We start from the raw sequence: 23618 nt of genomic DNA, 5'->3' as shown, positions 1-23618 counted from the left end.
GGGTAGGTAAAGATTTTATTTTATACAAGTACCAAGGAATGATCAGAGAAAATAAGTATTGGGAGTATTGTCCAAGTTCTCTCTCCCAAGCTTCACTGGTAACTGACGAACAAGTGGTCAATGTTGCAAGGCAATGAATAAACATTTTATAGTAAGAACAGAATCTGAAGGATTAGCCTTCATATATTCAGCCACGTTATTGTGACTCAACGTCTGCACCTGAAGAATTAGCTTAGCAAGGGAAGGCAAGGTGGTGGTGGTTCTTTGTCCCGTTACGGAAGTTCACTGTTTTGTAATGTGCCCCTTTGAGTGCTCCAGGTGCTTCTTTATTCTTCAACCACAGGTGCTTATTTGTTACCAGCAGGAGAGTGACACCAGGCCAGTCTGCTGAAACAATGTGAAGTCACCAAGCAGGCCTGAACGCTTACCTGTTAATGAGTAGTATCTGAAAAAATAAACATTTCCACAGGAAACCAGGCCAAGCTTGTATGGCACGTACTGAACAGACAAACAAAACAAGCCCTGAACATAAGCTAGACAACAGAGAATCAGAACAGGTCAGCACACCAGAAAATGCCCTAAACGGAATCTAAACACCAGCAAGCTGTAAAACAGTACTAAAACTTCCCAAAGCTAGATAACTCCCCAAAGCAAATTCCCCCTCCACAACTACCATGCATGTGCAGGAAGGGGTCACAGCCCTCTGCAAAAGATTGTAGTTCAAACCAGGCCAAGTCAAAAGACACCTGAACAGGGAGGGACATTTGGGAACCAATTCTTAATCATTCACCCATTCACCTAGCAGTAATTTGGTTCCTATTAGTAAACCAATTGGTAGATTGTGTTCCAGGGGAAAACTAGTAGGGGAAAGCTTAAGATGTGCCGATGGAAGAGAAAGCACTAAGTCTGCTAATGAGTCAGAAGTCAGTTACTCTTGAACTCGCCTTTGTATTTAAAAAAGAGGAAGGGGGAAGGCCACAAGAACTCAAAGCATAACACATCCCAAACAGTTTGGTCAATCCACAAACAGGCAAAGAGAGAAGGGTGGGGGGGCAAGTTGAGAAACCTAGACACCAAAACCCCAAGTACATTTTAGAGTGCTGCCACAAAGTATGAGGCACAACCACTGACTGGAGGGCACCTCAATCCAACCACAGACAAGGAAAGATAAAGGCCAAATTCACTCGGACAAATAACACATGGAGCCCCAAAAAATCCCCAGGAAGTGACAGTTTAGTAACAGGGCCTGTTACTAAACTCCTCTCTCCTCACCAACCGAGGTAACTACAGTACACCCAAAAAGAAGCACAACAGTGTCTCAGTGGGACAAAATATCAGGCAATTTCACATGCATCAGTGGAGTACCAGCACTCGTTAGAACATAAGCAGATTCCCAAAGATCTGCACTACACACATACACAAGTCCAGGTTCCAGACCACTCACTTAAGGATCGAGAGCAGTGGGATGGACACTTCTACAGGATACTTAACGGGTGTGGCCCAAAGGAACAGGGGAGCGATACAATAAATTGTTAGAAATACATCCAATAAGGCTCTTAGGAAAGCCTTATGTGGAAGTACATGGAAAGGCATGTAATGTTGTATCATCAGTTAAAAATAAAAGCATAAAACTGCAACAGGCAGACAGCTTCAGCACCAGCAGGAGACACCAAAGAGTCCCAACCAGTGATGTAGTTCAAGAATACCCCTGAAGCTTTGGACCCAAATCATTTAAACCTGAGGCTCAACCCACAAAGTGGTAGTTCAGATACAAGAGGCATGTTACTTGACATGTGCTCACCAAACCAAGTACAACTCACAATGGAAATGACGAAGAAGCATTCACAGTCTAAATTTTTTTTTTAATGTGATACTACTACAATCACAAGCAAAATATCTGGCAATAGGAAACTGGCAAGGAGGTACTCGAGCAAGGTTCCAAGTGTAAACTCTTTGTATGAATGTAGAGCTCAACACCAGAACTTAGGCCATGGCCAGGGTAGTGGCCATACTCAATAGGTGATGTTACAACACTGAATATTGCAATGAAATCACAATGGTGTGATATGTCAATGAAAATTATTTTGAGGCAATGAAATGACTTGAACTTGCATTCTGGTAATTCCCAGACACCTGCCTTAACCAACTCAGCAACGGTTGTACAACTCAGCACCTTTGAATTTCCACTGTCATTTTGCCTCTGGACTATGTGGCAAGACTATTTGAAAAGTAACATGTCATGGTGAGTCCCAAAGTCAACAAGGGCCTGGTGTGCAAGTTGTGTTCTGGATGGGTCCTGGACCAAGCATGAAGAGCAGCCAAGAGGGTCCTGCTTAGAAACGTTTGCCAATGAATATATGAATGAACAAACCCAAGTGAGGCTAAATAAAAGTGTAATAAATGGGGTAATTTTATGTTTGAAAATTTACACTTGCATTAAATGCTCACAAAATAGAAAAATTATTTCATCTAAATGTTATCATAATTCACACGCACAGTTTTAAAAAAAATTCTTGGGGGATGGAGTGGGTGTCAACTTCGACCTATGACTTAAAAGCAGAGTATATCACAGAGATATATTATTATATTGGGCAATCCAAGCATTTTGAGCTAAACAGATAAGACAATAACAAATTCCACTCACATTTTTGCACAACTAATATGTTATAATTAACATTTCTTTGGTCCTGGAATACTAGCCTTATGCAAAGCCATGTTACAAATAATAGAACAATACATAATATATAGTCAAGTAAATATACAAGCCTGTAGTGTGTACAGAACTGTATGGATAAATATTTAATGCTCAAGATGCCTCCTTTCCATGTTACTACCTATAAAATAATGCAAAACCTTTTCCACACGAAAATAGATCAGTAGAATTTGCAAAAAAAAATAAATATTTATATGACAATATTACTGTATATCTAACTGATTCACAAACTTTCTTACAACCTGGTGATATATGTTTGCCCATAGAGTGTACATCTCTACATCACTAACAGGGAAAACAGCACCATCACTTGGTAACATTTCTCAAGTCTCGAGTAAAAGGTTTACATGTTTGGCAACACAATCACAACAATTTTGTAAATATTTAATCTAAAAAAAAAAAAAAAAAGCTTGCAATCATGAAATCAATTACTGAAATTACATACAATCATTCCTTAAATTTTGTTTTGGTAATAATTTATCAAACTGGAAATTAAAGCTACTAAATATTCCCATAATGGTCAAAAATATATATAACATGTATATATATACCAAGTCAAAGGTATGAGCTTATCACCTAGGAATGGATTAGCAGTACTCTAAATCAAATTGATTTTTCCTTAAGAAAATAAGTGTTTTAAAAGCCCCACATTGCAGCACGGAGCGCCATGTCATATGTCTTGACAGTGTCAATACATAGAGCAGTTGTATGCATGTACTTCAATGCATGTTGCTGAATGAGACAGGAATACAGAGTAAACTTAACCTTACAGGGAAAAATGGATTAGATTTCAGAGCCTTAAACTTAGTTTGTTTACAATCTTCACAATAAAATACCTGTTCCCATATATACCTGAATAAACTATAAATATATGCTACTTACCCATAATGCAGATCATCTTTGCTTTATCAGGATATACTGCTATCCAGCTGCATCACAATATGATACTACTCTCCTAATGTACAAATTATTTAAAGATTCTACCTTAGGGCATCTTGGGGCTTAATTTAATCCAAATGGGTGTCAAATGCACAATATTTGTAAGACATCACGAGATATTAATGCAATGTTTAAGCACATGGCATAACGAGGGTGCGAGGAGACACCACAATACTGACAATACAGTAGCAAGAAACGTGCACCAAAAATCACAGTTTTAGAGCAATAAGCTCATTTTTCGCAGTTACTTGATTACGAAGCAATTACCGAAGCACTGGAAACTAACTAAACTTCAGACTTGTATATGAAAATTTTACAAAAGCCTGTGACCACAGAGTAATAGCCCATAAAATGAAAACTTTGGGAATAACAAGTAGGGAGGTGGATTTAAAATTATCTAACAAATAGATTGCAAAAAGCCAGGAATCAAACAATACGTTCTGAGCCATAGCTCAGTCCCATAGGTATGGTCCTCACACCATTACTCTTTCTTATCATCATAGAAGATATACACAGGCATACAACCCACAGTTTTGTGTCAAGCTTTCCTTAATGACACCAAAATACAAAAAATTGGCCTTGGTGAAGACAACAAAAATTAGAATCATATCAAAAAAGGTCTTCCAATGGACAATGGAAAACAATATGATGATCAATAGAGACAAATTACAATTACAGTACAGTACTGTATTGAACTTCAGTATAAAAATAAAACTTTAAAAAGGGGTCCAAATACAATCAGATCTCTATACACTAATACATGCGAGATAAAAAAAAATAAAGTGTAAAACAAACAATGTTTGTTTTATATTGTTTCTAACGTGGCAGTTATTGCCACATTGCAATCCCTCATCATTCACCACCCAGCAACCACAGCCGGCTTCTGCTTAACTTGGCTATTAAATCCACACAACTTCTCTGGCACACACATCATCTCAACCATGGCATGCAGAAATATTTTAGATATTCTTGCTGAACTGGATGGTCTTTAAAGAAGAAAATGTTTTCAAAAATTTGTCTTTCTTGAGCAAAACACTGCACTAAAATAGCTGGCACAGCTAGAGGGGGTTAATTATTAATGATTTATTGTAAATGTACTGTATTATAAATTGTATTATACAGTTTATGTGAGACATATGTGGCACCGGATGTGTCAAGCTCTTTTCCTCTGTGCCAGTACAATGTGGCTTCTTGTTACTCAAGAACTTTCATCCATTTTTCTTTTGATATTTAATTATTTGTGAATTGAAAACATGTCTACCACCAAGAGTAGTTAGGAAAACCAAGGTGGTGTTGACCAGGAGACTTGGTCCGAGACTGGGCCACGGGGACGTTGGTCCCGAAATCAATGCAAGGTAGCCGCAAGGAGTATGGAGAGTTATCTTAACCCCTGCACTGTGGACCTGCTACATATGAAAACCCTGAGGTGCTCAAGAAAAATATTCAAATTTTTTTTATTCTAATATTGTTACAATCATGGAATTTTATAAAATTGTTTTCCCTGATCACGGGATAGAAAAAAAATCAATATCGTACTGTACTTACTTTAGCTATAGTGAAGCAAAGAATTTTAGTGATGACATCACCAATTCATGATTAATCTTGCAGCAAATGCCCTCGAACAGGTCACACGAGCCATTCAAGTGGTGAGAGTTGCCACAAATATTTACTTTTTGCTTTATTTCAATATCATCAACTCTGTTCATTTTTTTTTTTTACCTATACTGTATGGTGTACTGGGGTCATAATCATTACTGATACAGTAAGACCTGCGGAACACTGATACACACAAATGTGTCACTAATATGCACACGAAAAAGGTTTATACAGTATTTCAGTAAATTACAAAACTATTTTTCAATGATTATACATACTTACAATTTCACACACATTATGTTTACAGCACACAAGGCAGCTTACAAGTGGTTGACCAGGCAAAGGGTCATGTATGGAAAACTTAATTAGATACTAAGTCTTTATTATACTGTACTGTACTATAAAGTATTATTTTATAATAAAAATCATTTTATATACAGTATACTGTAATGTGTGTTAACATGCATAAATATTAAAAAATTAAATACAGTAGTAATAAATCCAGATATATCAAAATATTAGTATGAATTTTGTTCTCAAATTTATGTACTCAAAGGCAAGTGAGTGAAGGTTGATGCAAGGTAAGGTGGTTCCTGTGTGGTGCAAACTAATCAGCACAGCAGTGCTCTCTCCCACCCATGCTCATCACGTGATCAACACTCCCATACAGTGCTTCAGCCTTTTGATACCTAACACTTGTCTTGTGCTTTACCAACTAGTGAATTACTTTAGTGAAATCTCCCAAACCTCTTGCAGGTTCTGCTTTACCCCCAAAATACCCCATGAGGATTCAAAAGGTATTTCAGCTTTTTTAAATTATGTAGGAAAATACAATGAACAAATCCACAAGGGCCGTGACGAGGATTCGAAGCGACGTCCGAGAGCATCCCAGACGCTGTCTTAATCGACTGAGCTACGACATGGTATAAGAATTGCAACCAGAAATTCTACTGAATTTACTTGGATCCTGCAGCCTCTCCGAGACAAACCAGGGGCCAGATTCACGAAAGCACTTACGAACGTGTACATCTGTCCTCAATCTTTGACGGCTTTGGTTACATTTATTAAACAGTTTACAAACATGAAAACTTCCCATTCAACTGTTGTTATTGTTATAAACATCCTCCTGGTGCTTCGGAGCTCATTAACTGTTTAATAATTGAAAACGAAGCTGCCAAAGATTGAGAAAAGATGTACAGGTTCGTAAGTGCTTGCATAAGTGCTTTCGTGAATCTGGCCCCAGGATTTTACACAATTCCCCCCATGCATTCAAGCTATGTCAATAGGCCGTTCTACCTCTTCGCCCTTACTTCATTACACACAGAAATCACAATAGCGTGATGCATCAAATGAACAAATCCACAAGGGCTGTGACAAGGATTCCTTCCTCGTCACGTTCATTTGATGCATCTGCTGCATGACTCTGCTGCCTCCCTTGGTCCTATTCATAAAGTGAAGGGATAATGCATACTTGAAATGTCATCATTTATAGAGTAGAGTTCTGTTTGAGAGAACTATAGAATCTGTTTGCTCCATACAAAATGCATTTATAGAAAAAAAAAACTGACAGGACAGAGCAGTCTACTACAAAGCAATATCTGTGCATCACTCCAATGTACATGCAGTCATTCCAACCCCCTGTTGTCACCTGAACATCACAGCAGCTTGTACAAGAAGCTGCTCAGAAACACCTGCTGATATTAATGGAGAGCCCAGTGAAACTTCACACTGACGGATGCTGCCACAAACACCTGCTAGTAATTACCTAAGTGCAGTAACAGGATAAGAGCTATGCTCGTGGTGTTCTGTCTTCCCTGCACTCTGTCATATAACACTTTGAAACTACTGACGGTTCTGGCCTCCACCACCTTCTCACTTAGCTGCTTCCAACCGTCTACACCTAGTGATGAATAGGAGGTGAAGTCCAACTCCCCTGACATGCCACCTTTAACTAATAATTAATGTACTGTACATTGCTCTCCTCATACAGTATCACACATCTATTTTATAGATGACTAGGTATTTCCTGCCTCTGTATCAAAGCCATACATTGCAGGCATCCACTCAGGATGTATGTGGACAACATAATAACATTCACTCTGAAAGCATCCCTAATGTTACCTGCCCAGATAGTAGGAACCTCTTGCCAGCACACCAGTAGGCTGCCAATATATGAAAATTATGAGATCTCACATTTTTACTTTCTCCATACAAGAACAAAATAGTATAGTTAACTGCAGGAAGCCTACTGGCCCATAGGGGCAGTTTCTAATTATATCCACTCAGACTCATTCATATATGTCTACCACATGCTTGGAACAATCTTGTGATCTCACACCTATCATGTAACCTGGTAATGTGTTCCGTAAATCAATAAACTGCTGTTTCCCAGCCAGTATTTTTCAAGGTCCTCACAAATCTAAATATCAAATTTAAGCCCATTATTTTGTGTTCAATTTTGTGTAGATAAATTTAAGACCATATTTGTATCTAGTACATCATTAAATTTATACACTGATAGTTATTAATATAAATATTGTACGTATTAAAGTGTACACAGTTAATGAAAACCATAATGTAATACTGTATACTGTACATGACCACAACAATATTAATATAGCTATTACACAATGCTAAGGGTGAGTAGAGTCTTGGAGGAACTGTAGCCTGGAAAAACATTCCGTTCACTATCAACTATTTTAATTTGTCGGCAAATACAGCATAATAATTATCAGACAGTTGTACGGTGGAACAATTTAGCACTGCATTTCATGTGGAAGAAAGGGAATATTTCACATTATGGGAATCCTCTAATATCAGCCAAAGGTAACTGCAAGAAGAATATTTAGTCGAGTGCCATGAAGATATGTGGAGTGCAAAATTCAACAAGCCAAGAGACTGATATGGCTTGGGCATGTTGACTGAATGGATGACAGACTGTTAACCTTTAGCTTTGCTAAATGATAGTGATCTATTCACACAAAGTTCTATAACACAATAAGTGACCAGAGTAAATTAAATTCCAAATCAAGTGCAGCAATGTCTGACAAGTTTCTCGGACCTTTAAAACAGGTCTCCAAGCCCAGTAAATGTTCATGCAACTACCTGAAGTATTTGTAGTTTATAACTACTTTAAGTAGACATCTTCAATTAAATCAATAAATTTTTGCCTTGAAATTACCTCTAAGCATGGTTTGGCACACCCATTAGGGGCAGAAACAAACTCCACACTTCACTTGCATTTGTAAACCAAAACACAAGACAAATTTGGGGAACATTTGTACATGTGATAGTGAACCAAATTAAATTAGTCCATTTCTATGTAGAGATGAACAAGTCTAAATATGGCTCCCAGTTTGTGGTCGCTAGAGGCAAGAACCATGTTCGACTTATCAAAGGTTTCCCTAGCCAAAGTTTCCCAGAAAACAGCCAACAACAATTAACTCCCAGGTATTTATTTCCTGCCAAGTGAACTTGGGCATCAGGAGTAAGCAAATGTGCCCAAGCATCTTATTTTGTCAAGAAATGCATACATTAACAGATTTTACCTAGCAATGTTCTGCCATGAGATTACATAATAAAGGCAATGATTTCCAAAGGTATGACTTGGTTGATTAATGCTCAACAATGTCTTAGGTTTGTTCTCGACTCAATCAGGAATCCCAGGTTCAAATCCCAGACAAGGACAAATGGTTAGGCACATTTCCTATCTCCTGATCCCTCTGTTCACCTAGCAGTAAAAAGACAAAGGCACCCAGGAATTAGTCAGCTTCTTGTAGAATTGCATTTTGGGGAGGGTCAGTAGTCTGACCTCAGGGAAGGGGGTCCTTCAATATAAGCCTAACATACTGAATATATATACATAGGCTGCCTATCCCCAATAAAATGAATTACTGTAGTATGAATTAAATGATGCAAGAAACAGCCAGCGGTACATTTTCTGTTTGGTTCTAATAGTGTACATACATTTTAACATACAGCACTTCTATGAAGTAGTACAAGCCTAACCGTAAAAAGATTAATTTTATCGGCTTATTTATAGGTGATGCAACAAATGTAACCCAATTTAATTAAAGACTATGAAGGGTATACCAAGCTTCAAGAGTACAAAATTTCTTTGTATCTGCATCTATCTTGATTCCATGCATTTAAGATATGGCAAAATTGACTGGCCTCAGCAAATAAAAGCTACTTGCAAGTCAAAATCCTCAAAACATATGAGGTACATATAAACATATGCTGCTAGTGCTACTGGTCAAACATCTTCATACAGTATAATGATAAATGTGACTAGACATACGATTAAGCAACAAATATGGCAGTTAAGCAGTCTTAAAAATTCCAACAGACAACACAAATCTCATGATGTGATCACTTCCCTCATAAAGACATTACATAAAAATGAATATTGACAACATTACCCCTCACACATAAAATTCTTAACTTGAAAATAAAGTTAAAGCAATTTTGTAAGTCAGATCAACAAACACACAGAAGCTGGTACCAGTACAACTGAAGCAAGTGCAGATTAATAACACTACAACTTACACTAGTCACGTACGATACAATAATGGGGTAAGTAAGTCCATACAACCATTAAGTTTACACCAAAATTATTGGGCGATACTTACCAAAGATTATTGTTGCAACTGATGAAAGACCTGGAATATAGAAGTCTTGCAGAAAAGAACTTGCATCAACTTAAATTCCACTGCTGGAATATGGTTCCTCAACATGAACTGCTTTTCTGCATTAATAAAGTATTTGACAACCGTCTTCACTTAAAACTAAGATTAAATAACTGATGATAAAATCAGCAAATATCTATAATATTTCTATAGAATGCAAGGTATCCAATCTTGTTTAGCTATCTTTCAATAGCTAGCTATGTAAACAAGAACTTTAAAATTACAATACATTGTAAATTGTATTTTGCATAAAGTTACATAAATATCCTATATGTACTCTTATTTTATTCTAACACAGTATTTGCATGCCAACCACCAGATCTAATGGCCTCGTTTGAGACAGGAAGGAAGCCAATGAGAAACGCCTTCCACACTGCTGTTATGCAATGTGCAAATAGCTAAAACATGCACATCACCATTATAACCTTCTATTTATAGTAATATTCTGCTGGAACCATCTGGAGAAGTGAAAATGGCTAAGATTCTTTTAGGTATCAGCACTTACTCTACCTATCATTCTTCAGGGTAAGCATGTACCTGTACCTCAACCTTTATGGTTTCCTGAGGTAGTAAATGAGCTGTATCACTTACGTGTCCTTCTGCAATGTCTCTATCCCCACAGTCCTCTTCTGAGGCTCCCTCATGCAGCTTCTCCACTTCATCAATTTGATCATCTTGTCCTTGAACTATCCCTGAATTGCCAAGCTCACCTCTAACATTTTCAAAAGCCAAATCCATACTGCCAATATTACGAGAAAATTGCTCAAGCTCAGACGAGGGACGAAGCACCACAGACGACGGCACAGTTCCTGTTGTCCCATATGAACTACGTACATTTGACGAGTTACCTTCTGGACCACAAGTTGAGTTGGTAGATGCCTTAGTTACATTGGAATGGTAGGTACCCAGTACTTTGCTTGGAAGATCAAACACTGCAAAAAAGAAGTATCCAAGGCCAGCACCACTCACTACTGCGATGGTGAAATATGCATTATATGTCATGACCACAAGCATCAGGATGTATCCTATTGTCAGATGCACAACGTGTAGGAAAGACTGCAGTATGTGAAACTTCACCCTGTAGAGAAAATTAAATTACATCAGTTTAATATTTGTTAATGTTCTAAATTATCTTAATGAAACTTAAAATTTATGTAGCCCCCAGCTGTGGTCTGTCATCAAATATCCAAGTACACGTATTGCATTATTAATACAGTATAGTTCAATTTTGGTTCAATCAATTTCCTCATAAGTAAGAGGAAAACTTCAAGGCTCATTCAATATCCTAAATTTAAGTCCTAATAAGAAAACTGCATGTCCAACAGTATCAGCAGATCAAGAATACATGAAATTTTAACCACATTAAAATATTGAAAGCACTAGATTTTCAAAGCAATACCTTGCTAAAAAAAAAAAAAAAATCGGACCTTACACTCATGAACCCCACCACTCTGTACCGTGCCACTCTTCCCAAACACAATGTACACCAATATTCTATTTATGACTAGCCTTATCTACATATTGAATGACCATATTGAAGTGTACACACTTTTAAGACATTTAGAGTTGGTTGTAAATTAGTCAATAGTTACAGCCACTCTTGCCATAACAGGTCATACAAATGGCAATACAGAGGCCAAAATTTATGTACGTTATTCTTATATCTGAGTAAAAGCATGTGTAAAGAGGAAGGTATAAAGCAGTTATATGTATAGTACACAACATTAGAGCAATATACTTATAAATAAACATACAACATTATAGTATATGTATAAATAAAAAGTGAAAGACAAAAGCAAGGTTTGGACATTTGCTTAATATCTGCCAATGTGTGACAAACCCTAAACTGGCAGCACTACACAAAACAAGCATGAGCAAAACATCTATGAAATACATTTTAATAAATACAGTACAGTAGTTTTAATTTGAAATGATGAATATCTTCATGATCACTCGATATCACATTAAATTACATTTTACAAATTTCAGATTATATTCAATAATGTGACTACCATTAAAAGTAACATTCACTTATAACAACTTTTTCAAGAACCACACAATCTAGTAACATACTGAAGTCCCACTTTGTGGTCTGTCCCAGTGTCTTTACACTGACCTTAATATTTAGATCACATAGTTTGTATTTTTTCTAGAGAAGCCCCTCAGTGGCCCCCCTGAACCTATCTTGATCAGACTGCTCAACTTAATGGGTCATCAGTTGTGGAAGTTCTGTTTGGCCTATCGGGAACCAGAGCCAAAACCTGGCCACCCTCAGTGCAGGAACACAATGACAATTTACCACCCCACTGGGAAAGCATCCAGAAAGTCACCAAAGCAGCCTGAAGAGACTGTAAAATTTGTGGCCTGAGGAGATTGTAGGGTCTATGGCCTTTAGAGACTATAGGGACCCCATCCCTCCGCTATTTCCCGGTATCGGGCAGCCGGGGCGCATCCGATTCCACGATCGCCGTTGCCCCTAAATCAACACAACAACAACAAAGCTTTATGGACAACTGAAAGGTTCACAGAAAACGAAGCCTTGAAATTGCCAAACAACTCTGCAAATGATTCACATGGAACAAAGGATTCGCTCAAATTAGTTTGAAACTTTTTAGTACCGATTGCCACCACCAGGCAGCCTGGTTCCTCCCCTTCCGCCAGCTCCCCATCTCAGTTCTATTGCCAATGTTATGGTGGTGACTTACCTGTAGTGCTCCAGTCCATCAGTTGTGGACAAGCACCTCTGCTTCAAGGTAACTGCTGACCATCCTTGGATTTCATTCGTCCTGCAGGGGCCATTTTATTTTCTTGTGTTCCTTTATTTTAGTATTGACTTCCTGTGCATTTCTCTCTTCAGCTTGTTATGTGGGCTTAGCTTTTGTTGTGAACCCATTAATACCAATAACTGCCTGATGGCAGCTATATGTATTAAAGCTATATATAATCACGTTCATTAAAGTGATTCGTTCATTTCCCCTGAATAATTATGTGGAGTCATTTGGCCATTTCGGTAATTTGATTTCTATGAATGTTGCAGTTGTCTGTAAAGCTTCACTGACTTTCTGGTTGTTTTCTCAGTGGTGTAAGATTAATAGTCCCCACCCCATGTGCCTTTGTGAGGGGGAGGGGTCAGGTTCTGGCAAATGTCTCCATAAGCCAGACAAACACCTGTGACTGATATGACCCAGTACTGGGAAGCCACCAGGGTTCTACCAGAAAGAGGCACTGCATTATATTCCATTTTTTTTTTTTTAATTAAGGCTACCCCTTGATGCCTCTGACATTTCTTGTGTTTAATACAAGGTTATTTTCAGTTCAGGGTCTGCCCTATCTGCTAGGAATGGGCAAAACATTCCATTGTGGACCAGCACAATCTAGGTGCAGGTCCTGTCGATTGTGTGAATTTTGCTTCCAAGACATCTTGTTATATGCTAAAAATAGAGTAAAAATATATTTCACAAAGGAATTTTCCTTTATGAACTAACACATTGTATGCACACCAAGGAAAAAAGCTCATAGTGCCTCTGTACAAATGGCTCGCACCCGTCCAGCTAAACTGAGATTGAAGCGTTAGCTAATGCCAATCATGATGTCATCAGTACTGTACAGTTCATGATATATATATTTTTGGGCAAAGATTTTGTCTGATATTATTATTATTAAAATAATAATTTATAATATTTATAATTTAAGAAATGTTTATAGTATGAAACTTTCAACATAAAAGGTTGGTAGACTACAGCCTGTATTTTAAGCAAATTTGTGCGCACCTCACTTTATCATACACTTTTTTGGCAAACCTGGTGTGTAAATTCAATCCACAGTGTTTGCAATGTTACCAAAGATAAGATTAATTGAGTCAAGGTTGTACTGTACTGTATTGCTCATACCTTAGCTCTAATAATGTAAAATATATACAGAAGCACCAAAATATATCCCCAAAGCAAGGACATAATACAGTATATCAAATTTAACACATTTTCAAAATTTTTGTAACATTTATACTAACAAATTAATGCAAGATAAAATATAACTAAAACCACTTTTATACATAAATGAAATGCAAAGCCATGATGAAAATAACTTATTCTCATAATCTTAGTTATGAACATTACAATTAGATATCAGTTAGAGTGTTTGCTCTCGGAAACACCATCATAGAGGAAGCAAAATGGGCAATTATTTTCTTAGTTTATTTTCCTACTATCGCGACATTCGCACAGCGATGCCACTGGATAGTCTGATTCACTTCAACAATTTCCTTTCTATACATACTTTCTTTATAATTCATGCTTTGTCCTTAACACTTTCGTTCAGGAAGGATGTATATGATGTCCACAATTAACTCTGCTGATGTGCGGTAGGGATGTATCTGACGTCCAAATTTATCATATGTTAAAATTACCTTTTTTGCCCGATCATTTTGGGACGCGTTTTAAACTTTGCACCAATGATACCAAATTGATATCAAAATGAACAATGTAACGCAAAAATTGATGTTATCAAACTAAAAAGATTATACACACTTGTGTGCAGGTGTAGCGGGTGTGCAAATGCGTGCTCGCTCACAGCTAACTCTCGGCTGACTTTCACCTTTGCTGTGGGGGTGAGGGAGGGGGGGGCGGTGTTCGTCGCATTGGGATTTTAGATTTTATATGTATATACCCCTGTAGGGAATTCTATTGCAAAAAAATTGATATCAAAATGAACGACGTAGCACGAGAATTGAGGTGAGAATCCCGAAAAAGAGTACACACATTTTGGTGGGGTAGCACGCTCATGGGTAACCCTTGGCCGATTTGCGAGTTTGGTGCCGGTGGCATGCTGGGCTTTTGGACTTCATATGTATATATTCCTGTAGGGAATTCTATTGCAAACAAAAAGATACTAAAATGAATGCATTAACACGAAAACTGAGGTGAGAAAACTTAAAAGAGTATACATATTTGAATATGGCCGCATGCTCACGGGAAACGCTCAGCGCATCTTGAGGTAGGCTGGAGAGCTTGCGCTGGAGATGGGAAAGTGTTAATATTTGAATTTACTTGAGCCTTCCCCTCTCCATGTTTCTCCCCATTATAGTTTCTTAACTATGTACAGTATATACTTTCTGACCCTTCACTTTCACAGCATCCAAACCAGCATGTTCAATGTTTTAGAAAATGTTTCAGGAGCTTCTAGCTCTGAAAGTTCTAAAAACCTGTAAAACCTATATAATCAGGTGCCCAACAGGACTTGTAAAGGGTCCCGGTAGTACAGTTGGGTTTGTTCTTGATACACAATCGAGAATTTTGAATTAAAATCCTGTGCGGGACAGAAATGGTTGGGCACATTTCCTTTTACCTAATGCCTCTGTTCTCATAGCATAAAGTAGGTACTCAGGATACAGTCAACTTTTTGTGGGGTTGAAGCCTGGGCAGGGTCAGCAATTCGACCTGGGGAGGGCTCGATATAAGCCTAACGTGTATGAATACACTCTGGCTTCCTGTCCCCCCAACACAATGAATTATAATAAGACTTTGAATGTAGCCATTCCTTAAAATTTTGAGAGTTCAGAGATAAAAAAAAAGATGCCAGATATAGAAACATAACCATGAGTACAAGTTTGTTACGGTTGCATTTCACAATTTGACAACAGATTAACCGATTTAAAATTTGTATCTTCATCATGCTTTACAATTCAGCACAAGCCAAACAAACCCAAGCTACCTGCGTTTATACAAGAACTTCTGATTTCTACGACCAAGAAACGATTCAGACATTAAGAGAGGCGACCTTTCAGGGATCTCGTATTTGTTGCAACCAGTTTTGCGTGATGCTGCAACCTTCAGCAACTGGGATCTTGCTACTTTGAAACCTTCTGCCAGTACAGAAAGGGACAGAAGTCCAAGGCACAATGACACCATTCCTAAAAGAAAAAATATGTAAATAGTTTTGTTTTGTTATATAAATAATACCATAATGGCAAAAAGTGAAAAATGGCATCAAGACACCGTGCAGTCTTCCTTGAATAGATTTCCCTCCAATCGATTTCAATAGACAACGGATATTTAAAATCAGACGGCATGTGCAGCAATAGTTTTATTAAATTATCTGAATCTTTTGAGGTACATATGTATGTATGTACCTTACCTGAATAAACATTTTTCTATTTATTTGTGGGCTTACAGCACCTCAGGGAAGCAAGACAACAAAAGATTAAGAGGTGCACCACTTACCCCATGTTGTGATGATGTTAACGCCCTTGAAGAGAAAGTCACAGACTGTCGACGAGAAGTAGTAGCTCATGTGCATTTTCAGCTAAAACAATAAAAGCAAAATTAAGGATTGTACAGTTATACTCCCAGTTGCATTAATACTGTATAATTACAATAATTATGAAACATTACAACACACAACAGTGGAATGCAGCCAGACCTCAGGATCAGCCAGTTTAAAATTTACTATACATGATGGAGTATTTAACACCAAAATCAGCAAAACTTTGTTTTGTTTACTAGCTAATGTTGGTGCTAATTTTCCTTAGTGTTGTGCCCTATTTGGTTTACTGTACAATGGAACTTTCAAAGCATTGTGGCATTAATAGGCATTAAACCTACCTTATACAATACATTTACAGTAGGAGAGAGAAGTTTCATGTCAATATGATGATGTTCTCTCAATATCTAACAAAAAATAATTTGCTCTTTTGCTACATCTACATCTTATTTGTTTATGAGGTACTGTATCATGAAAGGTCTTCTTTCCCTTCTATCATGGGGTTACAATAATTTCAAGATCTACAACCAGAAAGCTACATGGTCCAATAACAATGCAGGTGTCTTCCTTATACCATCATACACAAAGTTTTGAAAGTTCAAGCAGATATACAAGTTGCCGTCAACAAAAATTTAGAACAAACTAAAATTGTACAAAATCATATTTAAATATGCAGATAAGAAAAATTCCAAAATATTACCCCTTTACAAATACCGAATAAAGTTTAGACATGCCAGAACATTGGCAGGCACTGCCCTCGAAAGATGGGTCAACAATCTAGGCTTATCGTGAGTCTCAAGAACTCTCCTTCCCCTCCATTGTGTCCACTGTGATACGGTATACAATGAGATGCATCTAATCATAAAAATTTATAGTGCTATCAGATGATGCATATCTTACTTAAACATGAGTACACTTGCTAATTGGAGGGAATAAACCTGGAATATAATTGAAATTGAAATAAGTTTGTTGAGGTAAAATACACACAAAGGGATGAGGTAGCTCAAGCTATTCTCACCCCATTCAGTACATCGTGTTAATACATACATATACACACATCACAAACAATAAACATATTACCAAACATTCTGAGAGATAAACATATACAATTCCTCCTTTACACAAGGTTAACCTGGAATATATACTCTCAGTTAGGACATCTGACAGACTGAAACCAAGACAAAATACAGTACAACACATTGTATGCCAGTTTGATGTTTTGTGAAATAAGTAAAATAATTCGCCTTACACAAACTGTAGTTTAAATTGCTTTATGTTATATATACACTACTGCATTAAAACCACACACAGTACTGTAATGAAACCATTACACATATTGTGTAATTAGATTGCAATGTCATCATTAAAAGATTGTCAAGACAATGGGGAAATAAGCCAGCTAACTACTTTATCTGCTGCTCAAGACTTAGAGCTTAAAGGAAAGAACAATAAAATTGTCATTTTCCAGATGCATCACATTATTTTCAATGCAAGGAGAGGAATAAAAATCAGTGCAAGATACACCAAGCAATCTTACAGGTGAACTGTAATGCAGTACTGAACATTCCTGAACTTTGTAACAAAGATTAAATACTTTACAGTACTATATATATAGCACTTAATTTTAGACATTTTATTAATTTGGCAAAGTTTTCTATTCACATCAGTTGATGTTCCAGGTAACCTGTCAGATAACAGTACTCTCAATACAAAGGTAATCTTAGCTATGATAAGATAACAACTATCAAACTATGAAATGATAAGTTCTCCATCAAAATTAATGACTACTTAAAATTCCTTCTATTAGAAAGAAAAAATTAGAATCCCTTATAAAAAAAAGGGGGAGAAATATTAGCCATTTCATAAAACAAGAGCAACAAGAAACAAATAATGCCATTAGGAGTCTTCATTCAAGTAATACAGGTTTACAGTAATTAGAAAAATTTAAATTTTTTGAATTTTAATAAAAAAAGCAAATTACAATTTGCAGTTTACAAATACCGTACTATATTAACATTTATTTAAGTCAATTTAGAGATTAGTTCGAGATTTGAAGCACTCTTATTTGATACTGTACCTCCCGAGACCAGGCTAACCCGACGACTGACTGGCCACATTGCTGGAACTTTTAGCCCACAGATTAACATCTTTAACAACTTGGCTGATCAGGTACCTTCTGAAGGAACTTTTCAAACTTCATAGTGCTATTAAACACTAATGCCAGTAATAATCTTATATTGGTTGGTATTAGGATGCATTCTTTAAAATTAGATATCAATACTACTCTCTCCAGTTGTATTTAAAACATCTGTTATCACTGCAAAAACAAACCCCACAAAAATATAATATACAAGTATTTAAACATAACATTTACAGCTAATGCATTTCTGGTTTCCCAAGTATGCTAAACATACAAATTATGTATCTGATCATCTGACCCTCAAATATTGTATGTTTATGTGTAAGTTAGGAAAAACTGAATCCCTCATTTGCATTTTAGAGGGTATAGTGTGCTTTGAGGTGATGCCACTGGTATAAATACAGTTCCCAGGAAAACTTCATAGTGAAAGTCAATTTTATTAATAGCATTGGGCATGTTTAACTTGGACCAACAAAATTCACATTAAAAAATGTACAACGAACTATTTATAAAGTGTGCATTTAATGGGGTAAACTAACAAAGTAAAAATTACTGGTATTTTGCCAATATATATGTAACATTTATGTAGGCAACAAATTATTGGTAATTTTTACATGGTAAACTTTTTAATGTGAACAATTTCCAAGAGAACTTATTGAAGTTAATGATTTAACAAGGTGACCATTATTTTTTAACTGTACTCATTTGGTAAGCATAATTTATGAGGTAACAAAATTATGGTATAACGTCCAAGAAAGTGAACATAGATACAACCTGGTTGATAACATGGAGAAATTATAAATGTAAAATATATGGGGTAATTTATTGTTTTTTTTTTTCTTTGTTTTTTCTTATTCTCTGGCCTACCTAATTTAAGTTGTATCAGTCCTGCTTTCTAGTTCTGCATCTCTATACTGGTACAAGTTTCCTTGTAAGTAAGTAATTATCAAAAGAAGGCACCAAACCGGGAAGGCTATGTAGCACCATCAAATACGCAAAATAATCAGAGGGCGCTAAATATCACCAAGGATGCCAATACGAGAACAAAAACGCATAAGGCGAACGATATCAAAAGTATCCGAGTCACCAAGAATTCTATCGAGGGACAGGTGACCGCGAGGGGCGGTCGGAAAGCAAGACACACGCTCGTCCTGGAAGTCAGGACATTCAAGAAGGACATGCACGACCGTAAGAGGGACAATGCAACTAGGACAATAAGGAGCAGGGCGGCGCTCCATCAAGTGACCATGGGTTAAGCGAGTATGGCCAATACGCAACCTCGCTAGAGCTGTTTCCCACCGCCGGTTACGGTGGAAGGAGGACGGCCACGAGGAAACACAACATTTAAGAGTACGTAGCTTGTTACCAGTAACAGACAACCAAGAAGCCTGCCAACGGGTAAGGACTGAGGAATGGATAACCGGGTAAAAGTCGGAATACGGAATGCCTTTACGAGAGATGGGACAAGAGCGGACAGCTTCCTTAGCGGCAGCATCCGCACGCTCATTTAAAGACACGCCAATATGGCTGGGAACCCAACAAAACTCAACCGACTTAAATTTACTGTGAACGAGAAACAGCCAATGCTGGATCTCGACAACTACCGGATGAACTGGATTAAAGCACCCGAGAGCCATGAGGGCACTACGAGAGTCAACAACAACCACAAAGGAAGACTGACAACGAGAAAGCAGGAGACGAAGAGCATAGAGAATAGCATAAAGTTCCGCTGTAAAGATGCTAGTCTCCGGAGGCAAGCGACACATATAAGTGCGATCAGGAAAAACAACAGAGTAGCCAACACCGTCCGCTGACTTAGACCCATCGGTGAAGACAGAAACGGAGCGGGAGTGAGAAGAAAAGTGCTCGAGGAAAAGGCGTTTTAGAACTGTAGGAGGGGTAAAAGCTTTAGTGATACGAGTCAAGGATGTACAAAACCGCGGAAGAGGGACCCTCCACGGGGGCAAAGAAGGAACAACACGAGGAGAAACATCAGAAATACAAACGGAAAGAGAATCCTGTAGGCGAGATAACCGGACAGAAAGAGGGAGGTGGTGAAGAGGAACAGGAACCGCAGGAGGGGTAAAAGTTAAAGCACGACAGAGACGAGAGGAAGGATGTTGCAAGGACCGCGCAAGATAGCGAAGACAGTAGCGATCACGGCGGTCCTGGAGGGACAGGAAGCCAGTGTCAACATACAAGCTAAGGACGGGAGTCGAACGAAAGGCACCAGAACTGAGGCGCAACCCAGTATGGTGCAAAGCATCAAGACGGCGAAGAGTAGAAGGAGAAGCAGACGAGTAAGCAGGGCAACCATAATCGAGCTTAGACAGGACGAGAGAGGAATGTAAAGCAAGGAGAGTGAAGTTTCCTTGTATCTTCATCATATATATATATATCTTACAAAATGTGTCATACATCTCATTTACTTCCTATTTCTGTACTTTCCTATTTCTTCCTATCTATATAAATAAAAATGTAAATGTCGGTTTGTTCAAAATCACTAATCTCTGAAAGTTCTTCACCGATTGCTTCGAATTTTTCACACAACATTCCATTCGCATTCCAGCGGGTTTTTATATACATACTACAGTATGTATATAACATGCTTGTGACAGGAAAGAACATGCATTTTTTTAAAAAGTGTGTTTTTCCATGTATTTTTCATGTGAGGGAAATCTTCAAAACGTCTTTACTGATTGCATTGAAATTTTGACAACTTTGCATTCGAATAGGCGCATCTTTTTATATACTTACTATATACTGTCTTACTGTTTTACTGTCACCTCACCTGTGACAGGAAAAAAACATGCTTTTTTTTTAAACAGCGTCATCTGTTGCACGTAAGAGCAATACATGCTGTAATCTCCAAAAGTTCTTCACCAATTGCTTTGGAATTTTGACAACATTCCATTCGAATACCCGCGTGTTTTTATATACCTACTATATAGATGCCACACCTGTGACAGGTAAAACACGCTTTAAAAAAAAAAAATAAAAACACCATCTGTTGCACGCAAGAGCAACACACGCTATACTAAATGTGTTACGATTTCATTTCAATGTTTCTGATTGCATTGATATATTGAATTTTCATATGATTTCAATTTATTTTAATTTTTATTTAATTATTTTGGGTGACATTGCATTGGAATTGAGCTGGGTTGTTTACCATACCATTCATTTCGTGAGTATACAGTACTGTAGTTTATTTTTATATTTTTAATTTTTTTAATTTTATTTTTTTAACTACAGTACTGTTCTTATTTTTCAGTGATGGGAACATCAGATCATTTGATGTTCCCAATTTTTTTATAGGAACATCAGATCATTTTGGAATGCATCGGACGAGGGAGTGGGGAATGGTAGAGAGGACAAGGGGACGAGGAAGGGGAAGGATGGTGGGGAGGATGAAGGAATGGCGAAGTGGGGAATGGTTGGGAGGACTAGGGGACGGGGGAGTGGGGAAAGGTGGGGAGGACCAGGGAAGGGGGGAATGGTGGGGAGGACAGGGGAAAGGGGGGGGGGAATGGTGGAGAGGACCTGGAGAGGGGGTGGAATGGTGGAGAGGACCGGGAGAGGGGGGGAATGGTGGGGAGGACCGGGGGGAGGGGGAAATGATGGGGAGGACCAGGGACAGGGGAAGGCTGCTGTGGTTCGTCAATGCACATGCGTTGCCAAGCCACAGCAATGCATGGCCAGGTACAGCAAGTTACCAATAAAGATTAAAGAACTTGCAAAGTTCCCCTAGTGTCCCTTTTTTTAAATAAAAAAAATTTCCATTAATTTCCTTTCTCCAATCTCTTCTAAATTATAAATCATTGTATATTTGATTTCCAAAAGACATGGTCACTTATGTACAATGGAGGAAGGTACTGAATATCAAATATCTCCTCTCTTTCCTGGTAAATACCAAATCCAGCAATGATGAAGCATCACCACCTCTCATTCATGTGGACTGTTTTACATGTTGATACACCAGACTTAGGTTTACGAATCGGCTAGTCCAAAAGTCTTCTGTTCTTGCTTCATAGGCTTCCCAGTCTATTTCTTAAATTGCTGCTGTCACCAAGTAACAACAATCGTGATTAATCTTCATCTGCTTTTACAAATCCATACGAGTTCGGTTATCAGAACCCCACTTAACTGAATATTGGGGTTATCTGGCCAAAATCGTATCTGGATAATTTTCAGGGACTACTTATTTCAAGAACATCAACAAGAAAACAAGAAAACTTTGTATCAAACAAACATCAAAAAACTTGTATCAAACAAGAAAATGAGCTACAACAAGTAAGGCAAAGTTTCTATTTTTATTTTTTATGTAGAGTGTGTTTGAATTATGTTGGTTATGGTACACAAAATTGCAAATATTATAATTTTTGGACTTCCTAATAAGAATTCTGCTTATTTGGATGTCTGTCTTACCCAGTGAGTGTCCTACTCGTATAGTCCGGATAATTGAGCTTAAACAGTAATATCTCTCAAAATCATTATAAATGCCTTTTTTTTTTTGTCATCTAGCTCCTCCTTAGTACATATGTTGCTTGCTGGTGGATTGTATACAGTAGTATTTATCAGTTTTCATTCTGACTGCAGATCTCCTTTACAATTACATCTACTTCAAGGGTTGTCAAGTATTAATTCTCTTTCCTTAGTCGCTCCTTCCCCAGCATAGCAACACCATCACCTTCTCTAAATTTTCTGTCAATAGCATAGCCCCTTAGGAATATCATCTCGTCTAAAATTTTATCTTTCAGTTTCATCTCAGCTACTGCAATAATATCTGGCATCTTAAGCTGTATTATATCATTTAGCTCCAGTATTTTTTACCTTGCCTCGTAATTTTAAAGATACACAATTTTGTACGTAATAATTATATTTGTTGGTTCAGTACTGTATACGTAATTTTGAGGCCTGTAATTTGTGCAGTACAATATTGTACAATATGGATTCAGCTAGGCTTGTAAGTACTTTAAACTAAAGTGCTTCAAAGTGTATGAGCATTTTGTTGAGTAGAGTGAAAAAGAATGGTTTTAATTATTCGGCGGGGTCGTATTCCGGGGAAATTAGGGTTAAGGACCTGCCCGAAACGCTACGCGTACTAGTGGCTTTACAAGAATGTAAAACTTGTAAATGTAAACTTGTTTCCCATAGTCAGAGACAGGAAGTTCACCTCTCAGGTGTCTATTTACTGCAAGGTAAACAGGCACATCAGGTAAAAGGAAAGGTTACCAAATGCTTTCAGGGACTGAACCTGGGACCATTCGACTGTGACCTGATT

General features: G+C 37.6%; 1 protein-coding gene across 8 annotated transcripts in view; it reads right to left on the bottom strand.

The window, feature by feature from the left end:
- Positions 1 to 23618, bottom strand: part of LOC123775015 (protein SLC31A2) — a 35486-nt gene that overhangs the window by 6489 nt on the left and 5379 nt on the right. For 6 of the 8 annotated variants that reach the window (XM_045769748.2, XM_045769754.2, XM_045769781.2 and 3 more), the window contains 3 exons: positions 16155 to 16236; positions 15646 to 15844; positions 2398 to 11014 (listed from right to left, as the gene is read on the bottom strand). In XM_045769748.2, coding sequence (XP_045625704.1) covers positions 10450 to 11014; positions 15646 to 15844; positions 16155 to 16236 — 846 coding nt within the window. In that variant the 3' untranslated portion in view covers positions 2398 to 10449. Of the gene's footprint in view, positions 1 to 2397; positions 11015 to 15645; positions 15845 to 16154; positions 16237 to 23618 lie in introns of those variants that run through there. The other 2 variants (XM_045769811.2, XM_045769801.2) reach the window with 2 other exon arrangements.

The sequence above is a fragment of the Procambarus clarkii genome, chromosome 10 (assembly GCF_040958095.1).
Source record: "Procambarus clarkii isolate CNS0578487 chromosome 10, FALCON_Pclarkii_2.0, whole genome shotgun sequence".
Lineage (NCBI taxonomy): Eukaryota > Metazoa > Arthropoda > Malacostraca > Decapoda > Cambaridae > Procambarus > Procambarus clarkii.
The sequence above is the reverse complement of the archived record's forward strand: the minus strand, read 5'-3'. Positions and strand labels throughout refer to the sequence as shown.